The sequence below is a fragment of the Pseudophryne corroboree genome, chromosome 11, assembly GCF_028390025.1.
Source record: "Pseudophryne corroboree isolate aPseCor3 chromosome 11, aPseCor3.hap2, whole genome shotgun sequence".
NCBI classification, from domain to species: domain Eukaryota; kingdom Metazoa; phylum Chordata; class Amphibia; order Anura; family Myobatrachidae; genus Pseudophryne; species Pseudophryne corroboree.
In genome coordinates, this window is record NC_086454.1 from 95,132,263 (window position 1) to 95,147,303 (window position 15,041).

A 15,041-nucleotide genomic window follows, 5' to 3' on the forward strand; every position below is an offset into this window, starting at 1 on the left:
ATCCTCCTGATCCTCACTCTGCACCCCCACTCTGCACTGTTTGTGTCCAGTACTTTCCCACTTACAGATAGTGGCTCAGACTCCTTATGTCCACTAGGGAGGCCAATCCCGGTCCTTTTTTTCAATCCCGGGTATCGGGATTGAAAAATGATCAATCCCGGGATATCCGTGATTGGGTTGAAGATTTTTAAACTAAAATCTTCAGTACCCCCTCCTTCCCGGCCCGCTCAGCACACAGAACTACTCACCATCTTCTGCGAGTGCGGACGGGTTCACTTGCTGCAGGCTGTGGGCAGCGAGGTGCGGTTCGGGGAAGCGCGGGCGGCAGACTGTGCAGCGTGACCTCTGACTTCATGTCACACTGCACAGTGCGCACAGCATGGAGCAGGAGGAGCCTGGAGGAGGGAGCTGGGCAGCCTGGCAGAAAAAACAATGGGGCTTTCTAATCCAAAAATTCCCGGGATTGGAAGCTCCCGCTGATCCCTGGTATGGCTACCCTAATGTCCACCCTTCCCTGGGCGGGATCGGTATGAAATACCTCCAAACAAAATCCCGACACCAATTGACCGATGGTCAAAATCCCGACATGCGTTTTTGTTGTTTTTTGTGTGTATGTCGACATAAGTCAACATGGACACCATATAAAGTGTACCGAGTCCCCTCGCATGGCGAGCGCAGGCACACTATGACATTCCCCCTCCAGGTCCACTGGGATGGTAAAGTATGAACAAGTCGGTTTCAATGAAAAAAATCATGTCGGTATTTTGACCTGTCGGCATTTTACATGTCGGTATTTTGGCCTTGTCTGTATTTTAAATGTCGGTATTTTGTCCATGTCGGGATTTTGACCTTGTCGGGATTTTGACCATCGGTCAATTGGTGTCAGGATTTTGAACGTCGGGATTTTGATTGGAGGTAAACTGACTGCATCCCCCTTGGGCACTGAGTTATTCAGTGCTACTTGTATTAACTAATTTTGTTGCACAATTAGGTCACTGCTGTACTGATTTTTGCCCTTGTTATGTTGGTCTACTGCATCCAATACTCAACATTTTAGTTTGCTGCACATGAAAATTGCAATATATATATATATATATATATATATATATATATATATATATATATACACAAAAGCAGTGGGCGCGGCACTCCTGGCGACTTGTAGCAATAAGAACTCTTAGATAGGCAAAGGATAAAGTACGACGTTTCAAACTTTCAATGCCGGTTTATTTAAGGCATTTTCCTCAGGTATACATACAGTAAAACGTCTTACCTTATAAAGGCAATAAATCACCCTGTGGTTAACGCCATCTGGCCGGCGGGACAGCGCCCGCTCCGTCCAGCGCAGCGGAAGTGACGTCACACTACGTCACTTCCGGTCAACGTGCTCCCCGTCACCATGACAATAACAGAAACAATAACATACACGGAGCCACTGTATCTATAGCAACATAGTGCGCTGAATGCCCAAATCCAAACGCAGCCAACCGATGGTACATTAGAAATCCATTCCTAGCAGGATCTAATTGTTCATTCTAGGCTCGATAATGAAGGCACATAATATTCAACATAAATAAACAACATTGTGGTTGCATGCAAATAGTTAACCAAAATATAGGTTGACAGCAATATAATTTTATATATATATATATATATATATATATATATTCAATTGGTAAACTTAGGTAGGGTCTATATGGCATTGCTATTATACCAACACTACTCTTACACACGGTATGTGCATGTATGCATTGTATGCGGGCAGATTTGGCACATATCTTGTGCTATTTGTTCTTCCATCCTCTAGAACTATGTACTGAGGAGGGTGGGTGTAGCATGCCATGTGCTGCATCTGTTCGGTCTATAATCAGGTCAGCTCTGGGTACAGCAGTTACACAATAACAAGCATTTGCTCCTGGTAATTTGCCTGACATGTGTGTTTAATCTGCAGGCGCTGGATGGGCTCCAGAAAGCTCAGGAGTTGGCAGAAGAAATAGGCAATAAGGTGAGTGAGACAACAAGGATTAAAGGAGATTTTACCAAGGCCTCTTCCATAACCCATTAAACATTATATCCGGTCAGAGTACTATATATTCATATCCTACGAAGTCTAAACAACAAATTCAACAGTGGGAAAAAAATATATACTGAAAGTGTATATTATATAATTCACTTATTCTCTATCCTGTCCTGCCTATCCCTTGTCTAATGTATGTTTCCCTGAAACATGGTCTGTTTTCTTATCCTTCTGCTAGGTTCTATGGGGGTCATTCCGAGTTGTTCGCTCGCAAGCTGCTTTTAGCAGCTTTGCACACGCTAAGCCGCCGCCTACTGGGAGTGAATCTTAGCTTCTTAAAATTGCGAACGAAAGATTCTCAAAATTGCGATTACACACCTCTTAGCAGTTTCTGAGTAGCTTCAAACTTACTCGGCATCTGCGATCAGTTCAGTGCTTGTCGTTCCTGGTTTGACGTCACAAACACACCCAGCGTTCGCCACACTCCTCCGTTTCTCCAGCCACTCCCGCGTTTTTCCCAGAAATGGTAGCGTTTTTTCACACACTCCCATAAAACGGCCAGTTTCCGCCCAGAAACACCCACTTCCTGTCAATCACATTACGATCACCAGAACGATGAAAAAACCGTGAGTAAAAATCCTAACTGCATAGCAAATTTACTTGGCGCAGTCGCAGTGCGAACATTGCGCATGCGCACTAAGCGGAAAATCGCTGCGATGCGAAGAAATTTACCGAGCGAACAACTCGGAATGACCCCCTATATCTTTACTTTATACTGTCCGGTACTTCAGTCTATGCCTCGTGTTCTTTTTCCTCACTGTCCTGTCCATCCCATGTGTTCTTTTTCCTCACACTGTCCTGTCCATCCCCTGTGTTCTTTTCCTCATGCTGTCCTGTCCACCCCGTGTTCTTTTCCCTCACACTGTTCTGGGCACCCCCTGTGTTCTTTTTCCTCATGCTGTCCTGTCCATCCCGTGTTCTTTCCCCCCACACTGTCCTGTCCACCCCCTGTGTTCTTTTTCCTCATGCTGTCCTGTCCATCCCCTGTGTTCTTTTTCCTCACACTGTCCTGTCCACCCCGTGTTCTTTTCCCTCACACTGTCCTCTCCACCCGCTGTGTTCTTTTTCCTCATGCTGTCCTGTCCATCCCCTGTGTTCTCTTTTCTCACACTGTCCTGTCCCCCGGTGTTCTGTCCGTCCCGTGTCCTGTCCATCCCATGTTCTTTTTCCTCATACTGTCCATCCCTTGTGTTCTTTTCCCTCACACTGTCCTGTCCACCCCTGTGCTCTTTTTCCTCATGCTGTCCTGTCTGTCCCGTGTTTTTTTCCTCACGCTGTCCTATCTATCCCCTGTGTTCTTTTTCCTCACACTGTCCTGTCCATCCCGTTTTCTTTTTCCTCACACTGTCCTGTCCACCCCGTGTTCTTTTTCCTCACACTGTACTGTCCACCCCCTGTGTTCTTTTCCCTCACACTGTCCTGTCCACCCCATGTTCTTTTTCTTCATGCTGCCCTGTCTATCCCATGTTCTTTTTCCTCACACTGTCCTGTCCATCCCGTGTTCTTTTTCCTCATGCTGTCCTGTCCACCCCGTGTTCTTTTCCCTCACACTGTCCTGTCCACCTGCTGTGTTCTTTTTCCTCATGCTGTCCTGACCATCCCCTGTGTTCTTTTTCCTTATACTGTCCTGTCCCCCCGGTGTTCTTTGTCCTCACACTGTCCTGTCCGTCCCGTGTTCTTTTTCCTCATACTGTCCATCCCTTGTGTTCTTTTCCCTCACACTGTCCTGTCCACCCTTGTATTCTTTTTCCTCACGCTGTCCTGTCTGTCCCCTGTGTTCTTTTTCCTCACGCTGTCCTATCTATCCTGTTTTCTTTTTCCTCACACTGTCCTCTCCACCCCGTGTTCTTTTTCTTCACACTGTCCTGGCCGTCCCGTGTTCTTTTTACTCACACTGTCTTGTCCGTCCCCTGTGTTCTTTTTCCTTACACTGTCCTGTCCGTCCCCTGTGTTCTTTTTCCTCACGCTGTCCTATCTATCCTGTTTTCTTTTTCCTCACACTGTCCTCTCCACCCCGTGTTCTTTTTCTTCACACTGTCCTGGCCGTCCCGTGTTCTTTTTACTCACACTGTCTTGTCCGTCCCCTGTGTTCTTTTTCCTTACACTGTCCTGTCCGTCCCCTGTGTTCTTTTTCCTCACGCTGTCCTATCCATCCCGTGTTCTTTTCCCTCACACTGTCCTCTCCACCCGCTGTGTTCTTTTTCCTCATGCTGTCCTGTCCATCCCCTGTGTTCTCTTTCCTCACACTGTCCTGTCCCCCGGTGTTCTGTCCGTCCCGTGTCCTGTCCATCCCATGTTCTTTTTCCTCATACTGTCCATCCCTTGTGTTCTTTTCCCTCACACTGTCCTGTCCACCCCTGTGTTCTTTTTCCTCATGCTGTCCTGTCTGTCCCCTGTGTTTTTTTCCTCACGCTGTCCTATCTATCCCCTGTGTTCTTTTTCCTCACACTGTCCTGTCCACCCCCTGTGTTCTTTTTCCTCATGCTGTCCTGACCATCCCCTGTGTTCTTTTTCCTTATACTGTCCTGTCCCCCCGGTGTTCTTTGTCCTCACACTGTCCTGTCCGTCCCGTGTTCTTTTTCCTCATACTGTCTATCCCTTGTGTTCTTTTCCCTCACACTGTCCTGTCCACCCTTGTATTCTTTTTCCTCACGCTGTCCTGTCTGTCCCATGCGTTCTTTTTCCTCACGCTGTCCTATCTATCCTGTTTTCTTTTTCCTCACACTGTCCTCTCCACCCCGTGTTCTTTTTCTTCACACTGTCCTGTCCGTCCCCTGTGTTCTTTTTACTCACACTGTCTTGTCCGTCCCCTGTATTCTTTTTCCTTACACTGTCCTGTCCGTCCCCTGTGTTCTTTTTCCTCACGCTGTCCTATCCATCCCGTCTTCTTTTTCCTCACTGTCCTGTCCATTCCATTTTCTTTTCCTCACACTGTCCTGTCCATTCCCTGTGTTCTTTTTCCTCACACTGTCCTTTCCACCCCGTGTTCTTTTTCCTCACACTGTTCTGTCTTCTCTTGCTTACCCCACATATGCTGTATATACCTCATGTTCTGTATCTTCTCTGCTAATACAGAACCCCAGGGGTGTTCTGTATCTTTCATTCATACTATCTTGTCCCTCATGTTCTTTTTCCTCACACTCTCCTTTCTACCCCTTATATTATGTATGTTCTACCTCTTCTCCTACTTATCCCTTGTATTCTGTGTCTTCTCACTCTTCTCTTAATCCTGCTTTATTAGTGTTTCTAATTTTGTTGGAAATGCAGAATTATTTTTCGGGTATGTGTCAGGTGAATACTCTCTAGCTGAGAGGTCTTCTGAAATCCTTAAAGGCCACAGTGTGGTCCAGTGGAGCAGTGTTACCTACTGTAGCCAAGAGGCAAGATTGTTGGTTTGCTTATCTTCTCTGCTATCTCTCCATAGCTCTGTTTGTTGAAGGTCCACTGCCTAAGTGAGATTGTCTATCGGACAAGGCAGCAACAACGTGAACTCCGAGCACATGTTGTCCGATTCCATGAGTGTGTGGAGGAGATGGAGTTGTATTGTGGGATGTGTGGAGAGTCCATTGGAGAAAAGAACTGCCAGCTTCAGGCATTGCCCTGCTCCCACGTCTTCCACCTCCGGTAAGGGAGAAAGCATCATGTTAATTAACTGTCAATGCTGGACATACACTGTGAGATATTTCACAGAAGGGCCGTAACGGGGCACAAATGCGTCCCTGCCTCCTGAGCATGTGACGTCATGACATCACGTGCATGACCTCATTATGTGACAAACACTGATCAGCTGAAGAGACTGTAAGATCTGGCACTGCAGCAGCAATTCTGGCTGCAGGGTGCTGCAGGGTGCTGCTCCAGACACCTTACCAGCCAGAAGCAAGGGTCGTGGGGTGGTGACGGTGCTGCCCACAGAGCCCTTGCGCTCTGTGTGGTGGCACTGGTTGCAAACCCCTAGTTCCGGCCCTGTCTCATAGTGTATGCCCACACGATATCTGGGGAGACATTTCCCTGTTCCTCAACCATGAAAAACAGGGGAAATGTTAGTTGGCCGGCTGCGGCAGCGCATACACTGGCCGACTAGCAACATGAAAAATATTAAATTGGATGCACATGATGGACAAGTCGGCATGTACGATCGATCAATATTTTCGTATTGGTTATCCATACACACTGTACAAATATCTTGGCTATCTACCAATATCACGGATCGTACATATAATTGTATAATGTATGCCCAGCATAAGATTTAAAAGTAGGAGGCTGATCAGTTAAAAACTTTTAAAATATCTCCACTTCAACATTAAAGCATAAAAGGAGTATAGGTACAATCCAGAACACCCCCTTCCACCCACTCTCGCACAGTTTTCCCAATCTTTGTTTCAATCGTTTCATAAGCAGTTCCCGTTTTATCAGGCTCATCATTATCTGAGTCAATGAAAGTACATTATATATTTGCATCCTATCATCTATAATCGAAAGATATGAGAAAGATGGATCCATACATTGTACAAAATCAGACATGTCTGAAAATGTGTTATTCCTTCTTCAACCAGATCTATTCCAGTATATTAAATCCTCAGGGTTAGAAATGAGAATCAGTAGCCATCCTAGTGTATAAGAGCCTCATCCGCCGTCAGTAATGCTGTTACACCATCAGGCAATCCCACTGCTGACACCATTAGAGAGTTTTTTAAAACAATAAAAAGGGCATTATTTCAACCAAAATAGACTACAACCTTGGTTATATGAGTCATAACATATAAATGCATTAAACGTGAACAAATATAATACATTGTAAAGAAACAGATGGCTTTAAGTCACAGCTCCATTAGTTTACAGGTCTGAAGACCCAAGAAATTGCTAAGTAAATACATTTTCCAGTTATAAGTAAATAAGAATTTACTTACCGATAATTCTATTTCTCATAGTCCGTAGTGGATGCTGGGAACTCCGTAAGGACCATGGGGGAATAGCGGCTCCGCAGGAGACTGGGCACAAAAAGTAAAAGCTTTAGACTAGCTGGTGTGCACTGGCTCCTCCCCCTATGACCCTCCTCCAAGCCTCAGTTAAGATACTGTGCCCGGACGAGCGTACATAATAAGGAAGGATCTCGAATCCCGGGTAAGACTCATACCAGCCACACCAATCACACCGTACAACTCGTGATCTGAACCCAGTTAACAGTATGATAACCGTAGGAGCCTCTGAAAAGATGGCTTCCAACAATAAACAACCCGATTTGTTTGTAACAATAACTATATACAAGTATTGCAGACAATCCGCACTTGGGATGGGCGCCCAGCATCCACTACGGACTATGAGAAATAGAATTATCGGTAAGTAAATTCTTATTTTCTCTGACGTCCTAGTGGATGCTGGGAACTCCGTAAGGACCATGGGGATTATACCAAAGCTCCCAAACGGGCGGGAGAGTGCGGATGACTCTGCAGCACCGAATGAGAGAACTCCAGGTCCTCCTCAGCCAGGGTATCAAATTTGTAGAATTTAGCAAACGTGTTTGCCCCTGACCAAGTAGCTGCTCGGCAAAGTTGTAAAGCCGAGACCCCTCGGGCAGCCGCCCAAGATGAGCCCACCTTCCTTGTGGAATGGGCTTTTACAGATTTTGGCTGTGGCAGGCCTGCCACAGAATGTGCAAGTTGAATTGTACTACAAATCCGACGAGCAATCGTCTGCTTAGAAGCAGGAGCACCCAGCTTGTTGGGTGCATACAGTATAAACAGCGAGTCAGATTTTCTGACTCCAGCCGTCCTGGAAACATATATTTTCAGGGCCCTGACTACGTCCAGCAACTTGGAGTCCTCCAAGTCCCTAGTAGCCACAGGTACCACAATAGGTTGATTCATGTGAAACGCTGAAACCACCTTAGGGAGAAATTGAGGACGAGTCCTCAATTCCGCCCTATCCGAATGAAATATCAGGTAAGGGCTTTTATAGGATAAAGCCGCCAATTCTGATACGCGCCTGGCTGAAGCCAGGGCCAACAGCATTACCACTTTCCATGTGAGATATTTCAAATCCACTGTGGCAAGTGGTTCAAACCTATGTGATTTTAGGAACCCTAAAACTACATTGAGATCCCAAGGTGCCACTGGAGGCACAAAAGGAGGCTGTATATGCAGTACCCCTTTGACAAACGTCTGAACTTCAGGCACTGAAGCCAGTTCTTTCTGGAAGAAGATCGACAGGGCCGAAATTTGAACCTTAATGGATCCTAATTTTAGGCCCATAGACAATCCTGCTTGCAGGAAATGTAGGAAACGACCCAGTTGAAATTCCTCCGTAGGGGCCTTCTTGGCCTCACACCACGCAACATATTTTCGCCAAATGCGATGATAATGTTTTGCAGTTACATCCTTCCTGGCCTTGATCAGGGTAGGGATGACTTCATCTGGAATGCCTTTTTCCTTCAGGATCCGGCGTTCAACCGCCATGCCGTCAAACGCAGCCGCGGTAAGTCTTGGAACAGACAAGGTCCCTGCTGGAGCTGGTCCTTCCTTAGAGGTAGAGGCCACGGGTCCTCCGTGAGCATCTCTTGCAGCTCCGGGTACCAAGTTCTTCTTGGCCAATCCGGAGCCACGAGTATCGTTCTTACTCCTCTCCTTCTTATGATTCTCAGTACTTTTGGTATGAGAGGAAGAGGAGGGAACACATATACCGACTGGAACACCCACAGAGTTACCAGAGCGTCCACCGCTATTGCCTGAGGGTCCCTTGACCTGGCGCAATATCTGTCCAGTTTCTTGTTGAGACGGGACGCCATCATGTCCACCTTTGGTTTTTCCCAACGGTTTACAATCACTTGGAAGACTTCTGGATGAAGTCCCCACTCCCCCGGGTGGAGGTCGTGTCCGACTGGATCAATACCGGTTGACCCTGAAGCAGAGGCCTTGCTTGACTTAGGGCATTGTAAATGGCCCTTAGCTCTAGGATATTTATGTGAAGAGACGTTTCCATGCTTGACCACAAGCCCTGGAAATTTCTTCCCTGTGTGACTGCTCCCCAGCCTCTCAGGCTGGCATCCGTGGTTACCAGCATCCAATCCTGAATGCCGAATCTGCGGCCCTCTAGAAGATGAGCCTTCTGTAACCACCACAGGAGAGATACCCTTGTCCTTGGAGATAGGGTTATCCGCTGATGCATCTGAAGATGCGATCCGGACCATTTGTCCAGCAGATCCCACTGAAAAGTTCTTGCATGGAATCTTTCGAATGGAATCGCTTCGTAAGAAGCCACCATTTTTCCCAGGACTCTCGTGCACTGATGCACTGACACTTGTCCTGGTTTTAGGAGGTTCCTGACTAGCTCGGATAACTCCCTGGCCTTCTCCTCCGGGAGAAACACCTTTTTCTGGACTGTGTCCAGAATCATCCCTAGGAACAGTAGACGTGTTGTTGGAATCAGCTGTGATTTTGGGATATTTAGAATCCACCCGTGCTGACGTAGCACTACCTGAGATAGTGCTACTCCGACCTCTAACTGTTCCCTGGACCTTGCCCTTATCAGGAGATCGTCCAAGTAAGGGATAATTAATACGCCTTTTCTTCGAAGAAGAATCATCATTTCGGCCATTACCTTGGTAAAGACCCGTGGTGCCGTGGACAATCCAAACGGCAGCGTCTGAAACTGATAATGACAGTTTTGTATCACAAACCTGAGGTACCCTTGGTGAGAAGGGTAGATTGGGACATGGAGATAAGCATCCTTGATGTCTAGAGATACCATATAGTCCCCTTCTTCCAGGTTCGCTATCACTGCTCTGAGTGACTCCATCTTGAATTTGAACCTTTTTATGTAAGTGTTCAAAGATTTTAGATTTAAAATTGGTCTCACCGAGCCGTCCGGCTTCGGTACCACAAACAGCGTGGAATAATACCTCTTTCCCTGTTGTAGGAGGGGTACCTTGATTATCACCTGCTGGGAATACAGCTTGTGAATAGCTTCCAATACTGCCTCCCTGTCGGAGGGAGACGTTGGTAGAGCAGACTTCAGGAACCGGCGAGGGGGAGACGTCTCGAATTCCAATTTGTACCCCTGTGATACTACCTGCAGGATCCAGGGGTCCACTTGCGAGTGAGCCCACTGCGCGCTGAAATTCTTGAGACGGCCCCCCACCGTGCCCGAGTCTGCTTGCAGAGCCCCAGCGTCATGCTGAGGACTTGGCAGAAGCGGGGGAGGGCTTCTGCTCCTGGGAAGAGGCTGCATGGTGCAGTCTTTTTCCCCTTCCTCTGCCCCGGGGCAGGAACGAGCGGCCTTTTTCCCTCTTGCCCTTATAGGGACGAAAGGACTGGGTTTGAAAAGACGGTGTCTTTTTCTGCTGAGAGGTGACCTGGGGTAAAAAGGTGGATTTTCCAGCCGTTGCTGTGGCCACCAGGTCCGATAGACCGACCCCAAATAACTCCTCCCCTTTATACGGCAATACTTCCATATGTCGTTTGGAATCCGCATCACCTGACCACTGTCGCGTCCATAACGTTCTTCTGGCAGAAATGGACATCGCACTTACTCTAGATGCCAGGGTGCAAATATCCCTCTGTGCATCTCGCATATATAGTAATGCATCCTTTAAATGCTCTATAGTTAATAATATACTGTCCCTATCCAGGGTATCAATATTTTCAGTCAGGGAATCCGACCAAGCCACTCCAGCGCTGCACATCCAGGCTGAGGCGATCGCTGGTCGCAGTATAACACCGGTATGTGTGTATATACCTTTTAAGATATTTTCCAGCCTTCTATCAGCTGGTTCCTTGAGAGCGGCCGTATCAGGAGACGGTAACGCCACTTGTTTTGATAAGCATGTGAGCGCCTTATCTACCCTAGGGGGTGTTTCCCAACGTGCCCTAACCTCTGGCGGGAAAGGGTATAGTGCCAATAATTTATTAGAAATCAGCAGTTTTTTATTGGGGGAAACCCACGCTTTATCACACACCTCATTTAATTCATCTGACTCAGGAAAAACCACTGGTAGTTTTTTCACACCCCACATAATACCCTTTTTTGTGGTACTTGTAGTGTCAGAAATGTTCAATGCCTCCTTCATTGCCGTGATCATGTAACGTGTGGCCCTACTGGACATTACGTTTGTCTCGTCACCGTCGACACTGGATTCAGTATCCGTGTCAGGGTCTGTGTCGACCATCTGAGGTAACGGGCGTTTTAGCGCCCCTGACGGTGTCTGAGACGCCTGAACAGGCACTAATTGATTTGTCGGCTGTCTCATGTCGTCAACAGTTTTTTGCAAAGTGCTGACATTGTCACGTAATTCTTTAATTACTACCATCCAGTCAGGTGTCGACTCCCTAGGGGGTGACACCACTAACACAGGCAATTGCTCTGCTTCCACATAATTTTCCTCCTCATACATGTCGACACAATCGTACCGACACCCAGCACACACACAGGGAATGCTCTGATAGAGGACAGGACCCCACTAGCCCTTTGGGGAGACAGAGGGAGAGTTTGCCAGCACACACCAGAGCGCTATATATATACAGGGATAACCTTATATAAGTGTTACTCCCTGTTATAGCTGCTGTATTTATATATTAGCTGCCAATAGTGCCCCCCTCTCTGTTTTACCCTGTTTCTGTAGTGCAGGACTGCAGGGGAGAGTCAGGGAGCCGTCCTTCCAGCGGAGCTGTGAAAGAAAATGGCGCTTGTGTGCTGAGGAGAAAGGCTCCGCCCCCTTCACGGCGGCCTTTTCTCCCGCTTTTTTCAGGAAACTGGCAGGGGATAAATGCATCCATATAGCCCAGGAGCTATATGTGATGCATTTTTTTTAGCCATATAAGGTTTTTATATCGTTTTTATTGCGTCTCAGGGCACTCCCCCCCAGCGCCCTGCACCCTCAGTGACCGGAGTGTGAAGTGTGCTGAGAGCAATGGCGCACAGCTGCAGTGCTGTGCGCTACCTTATTTGAAGACAGGAACGTCTTCTGCCGCCGCTTTCTCCGGACCTCTTCGCTCTTCTGGCTCTGTAAGGGGGCCGGCGGCGCGGCTCCGGGACCCATCCAGGCTGAACCTGTGATCGTCCCTCTGGAGCTAATGTCCAGTAGCCAAGAAGCCCAATCCACTCTGCAGTCAGGTGAGTTCGCTTCTTCTCCCCTTAGTCCCACGATGCAGTGAGCCTGTTGCCAGCAGGACTCACTGAAAATAAAAAACCTATTTAAACTTTTACTTCTAAGCAGCTCAGGAGAGCCACCTAGCTTGCACCCTTCTCGTTCGGGCACAAAAATCTAACTGAGGCTTGGAGGAGGGTCATAGGGGGAGGAGCCAGTGCACACCAGCTAGTCTAAAGCTTTTACTTTTTGTGCCCAGTCTCCTGCGGAGCCGCTATTCCCCCATGGTCCTTACGGAGTTCCCAGCATCCACTAGGACGTCAGAGAAATGGGGAGTTTCTTGATTTAGTATACAATGTGACAATTTCTACACAAAACTATAAATCATGTCTTCACAGTGTCTACTTTTAGAACTTTGGTATCAGTTTGACCATAGGTTAACGCTTTTTGTATATGTGTCCTCTGGCTACTTTTAATAAACACGTTGCTTCTTATTTTTGTTTCCCTTCTGTGCTTTTCAGCATTATCACCATATCATCAGGCCGTGTTACTTGTTTTTCTGTATCTTAATATAATGTTTTCAGCCAAGAGCACAGCAGAGCTGTGTTTTGTTCACCGTTAATCCAAATAAATGACTGTGCAGTGTTTATTGATATAAAGACATGAACGGCATACAATACTATCTCTATTCTATTCTAGGTGTCTCCAAACCAACGGATCTCGTGGTTGTCCTAATTGCAGACGCTCTTCTGTGAAACCCGGTTTTGTGTGATCGACAGGTGCACTGGGTGGAAGCTATAGTATATTGCCCTGTATTCCAGGACCATTTGGGAAAGGAGCAGCTGGACAAATGTTCCCATTGGCAGCCTTGGTCTCTAGGCGTGTGTGGTCTTCGGAATAAGACACTGGGTGCTTGCTGCAGCTGACATGCCTCTGTCATACGTGACACGTACGTGACATGTGAAGTGGTCGGATGCACTGCAACATGTATGAGCAGGGCTAGTTTTTTTTTCATTTCATTTTTTTAAGTCTATTTTATACTTCAAGGCAGTCTAATAACAGTAACTTCTGGAATGACAAAGCGCTTGATTAGATTTTTATAAACTCTGCTTTCCAAATGCAAAAAGTCTTCTATATCTGTGGCTTAGCTAGTCCATGGTTTTCCTATTGCTGTTGAACTACAAGTCCCAGCATCAGGTGCATGGAAAACCAGCCTAGTTTATATGTTATGACTGGTATAATATTTATCTCTGTTTAAACTACCCCATTTCTTAGTGTTGTCTTCCAGTGACACGATCATCTACTGCCCTCTAATGTGTGGTCGTTGCAGTAAACTGCCTCCATTTTCTAACATTTATATGTTACAACAATGTTATCCTACAGTATATACATAATGGATCAATATGGACTCTTCCCTGTGCCACTCCCAGAAAGGAATTACAGTCTGGTCAACCAAGTGACCACATTTCTACGGAACCTGAAATGGACAGAACTGATTTTCTCATCTGTTTTATTCCATGCTACTATGGGGATTGTAGACATTATACCTGTTTGTTGTCCTCGCAAGCATTACTGTGAGGCTGTTCCGTGTGTCCAGATCTCTTGCAAAGAGACCTTACTTTCAATGAACCTACCTCCCTCTGTAAATACAGTACGACTTGTTTTGTTTTGTTGTTTCTGTATAAAAGCAGCACTCCACGCCTGCATGTTCATGTGTTCATTGTCCTCTTGCTTATTTCCACGTGTTCACTTAAAAGGTCAAAAAATACAGGGCAGATGTATTAAGCCTGGAGAAGTGATAAAGCAGTGATAAGTGCAAGGTGAGAACACACCAGCCAATCAGCTCCAATATGTAAATTGACAGTTAGGAGCTGACTGGTTGATATGTTATCACCTTGCACTTATCAACACTTAGGGGTCTATTCAAGAAGCAGTGAAAAGAGTGGAGAAGTGAGCATGTGGAGAAGTTGCCCATGGCAACCAATCAGCTGCTCCGTACAATTGTATAGTATGCAAATTCTAAATGTTACTTCAATGCTGATTGGTTGTTCTCCACTGGCTCACTTCTCCACACTTTTCACTGCTTCATGAATAGACCCCTTTATCACTTCTTTATCACTTCTCCAGGCTTAATACATCTGCCCCATAATTTAGTCTACCCATTGTAGATCATCAGGGCTACTGAGAGCAACCACGGGACTGGGTACTGAAGGGGCAGGAAGGAGTGGCCACACGATGTAATGGTGCCATCGGCCAAATAAGGGGACATTTGGCCCTCTCAGTAGTGTCACAAAAGGAAACAATGTCCCCCTTAGCAGCAAACCCAGGTCCCGGGCTGGGCCCCTCCAACATGCAGGGATTATTAGTAACCGCTCGCCCCCTCTCTGCGCCCCTATAGAACATCACATGTCAATATCCACTGATAATGAACACTCAAGCCTGTTAATGTCTCAGCCAATGCTAGGGATGACAACAGTGGGTTAACCATTGATTATCTCCATCGATGGTGCCATCGGTACTTAGCATCGATGAAATGAAAGCATAGATGGGAAACCAGCAATAAATGATTTCCCCCATTGAGAGTGGGCGGTGTGCCGATAAAGGTATTAGGGCTTAGCAGCATGTCGGAATTAAACTCTGTTCTCCCTCTGCTTATAAAAAGACTGCTGAGTATCTGCCATTGATGGTGGAGAGCCATTAGGAGAACCCAGCCTTTACTCTCACTATTTACAGGCTTCGTAGTATAGGGTTCTGTTACAATTACTCAATGGTGCGAGTACCAGTTGTACTACAAGCTTCACATTTCGATATATTGTGGCTTTGAATATCTAGAATAGTAGGTGTGGCTTGAAACACTAACGTCCAATCATCTTGATAACAGATCGA

General features: G+C 46.6%; 1 protein-coding gene across 1 annotated transcript in view; it reads left to right on the forward strand.

Annotated features, from left to right (window-relative positions):
* RAPSN (receptor associated protein of the synapse) overlaps positions 1 to 13,861 on the forward strand; it is a 230,350-nt gene extending 216,489 nt beyond the window's left edge. The window contains exons 6-8 of the mRNA XM_063944580.1: positions 1,952 to 2,005; positions 5,502 to 5,701; positions 12,855 to 13,861. Of these exons, the coding sequence (XP_063800650.1) occupies positions 1,952 to 2,005; positions 5,502 to 5,701; positions 12,855 to 12,927 (327 nt within the window). The 3' untranslated portion in view covers positions 12,928 to 13,861. The remainder of the gene's footprint in view (positions 1 to 1,951; positions 2,006 to 5,501; positions 5,702 to 12,854) is intronic.
* The last annotated feature ends 1,180 nt before the right edge of the window (positions 13,862 to 15,041 follow it).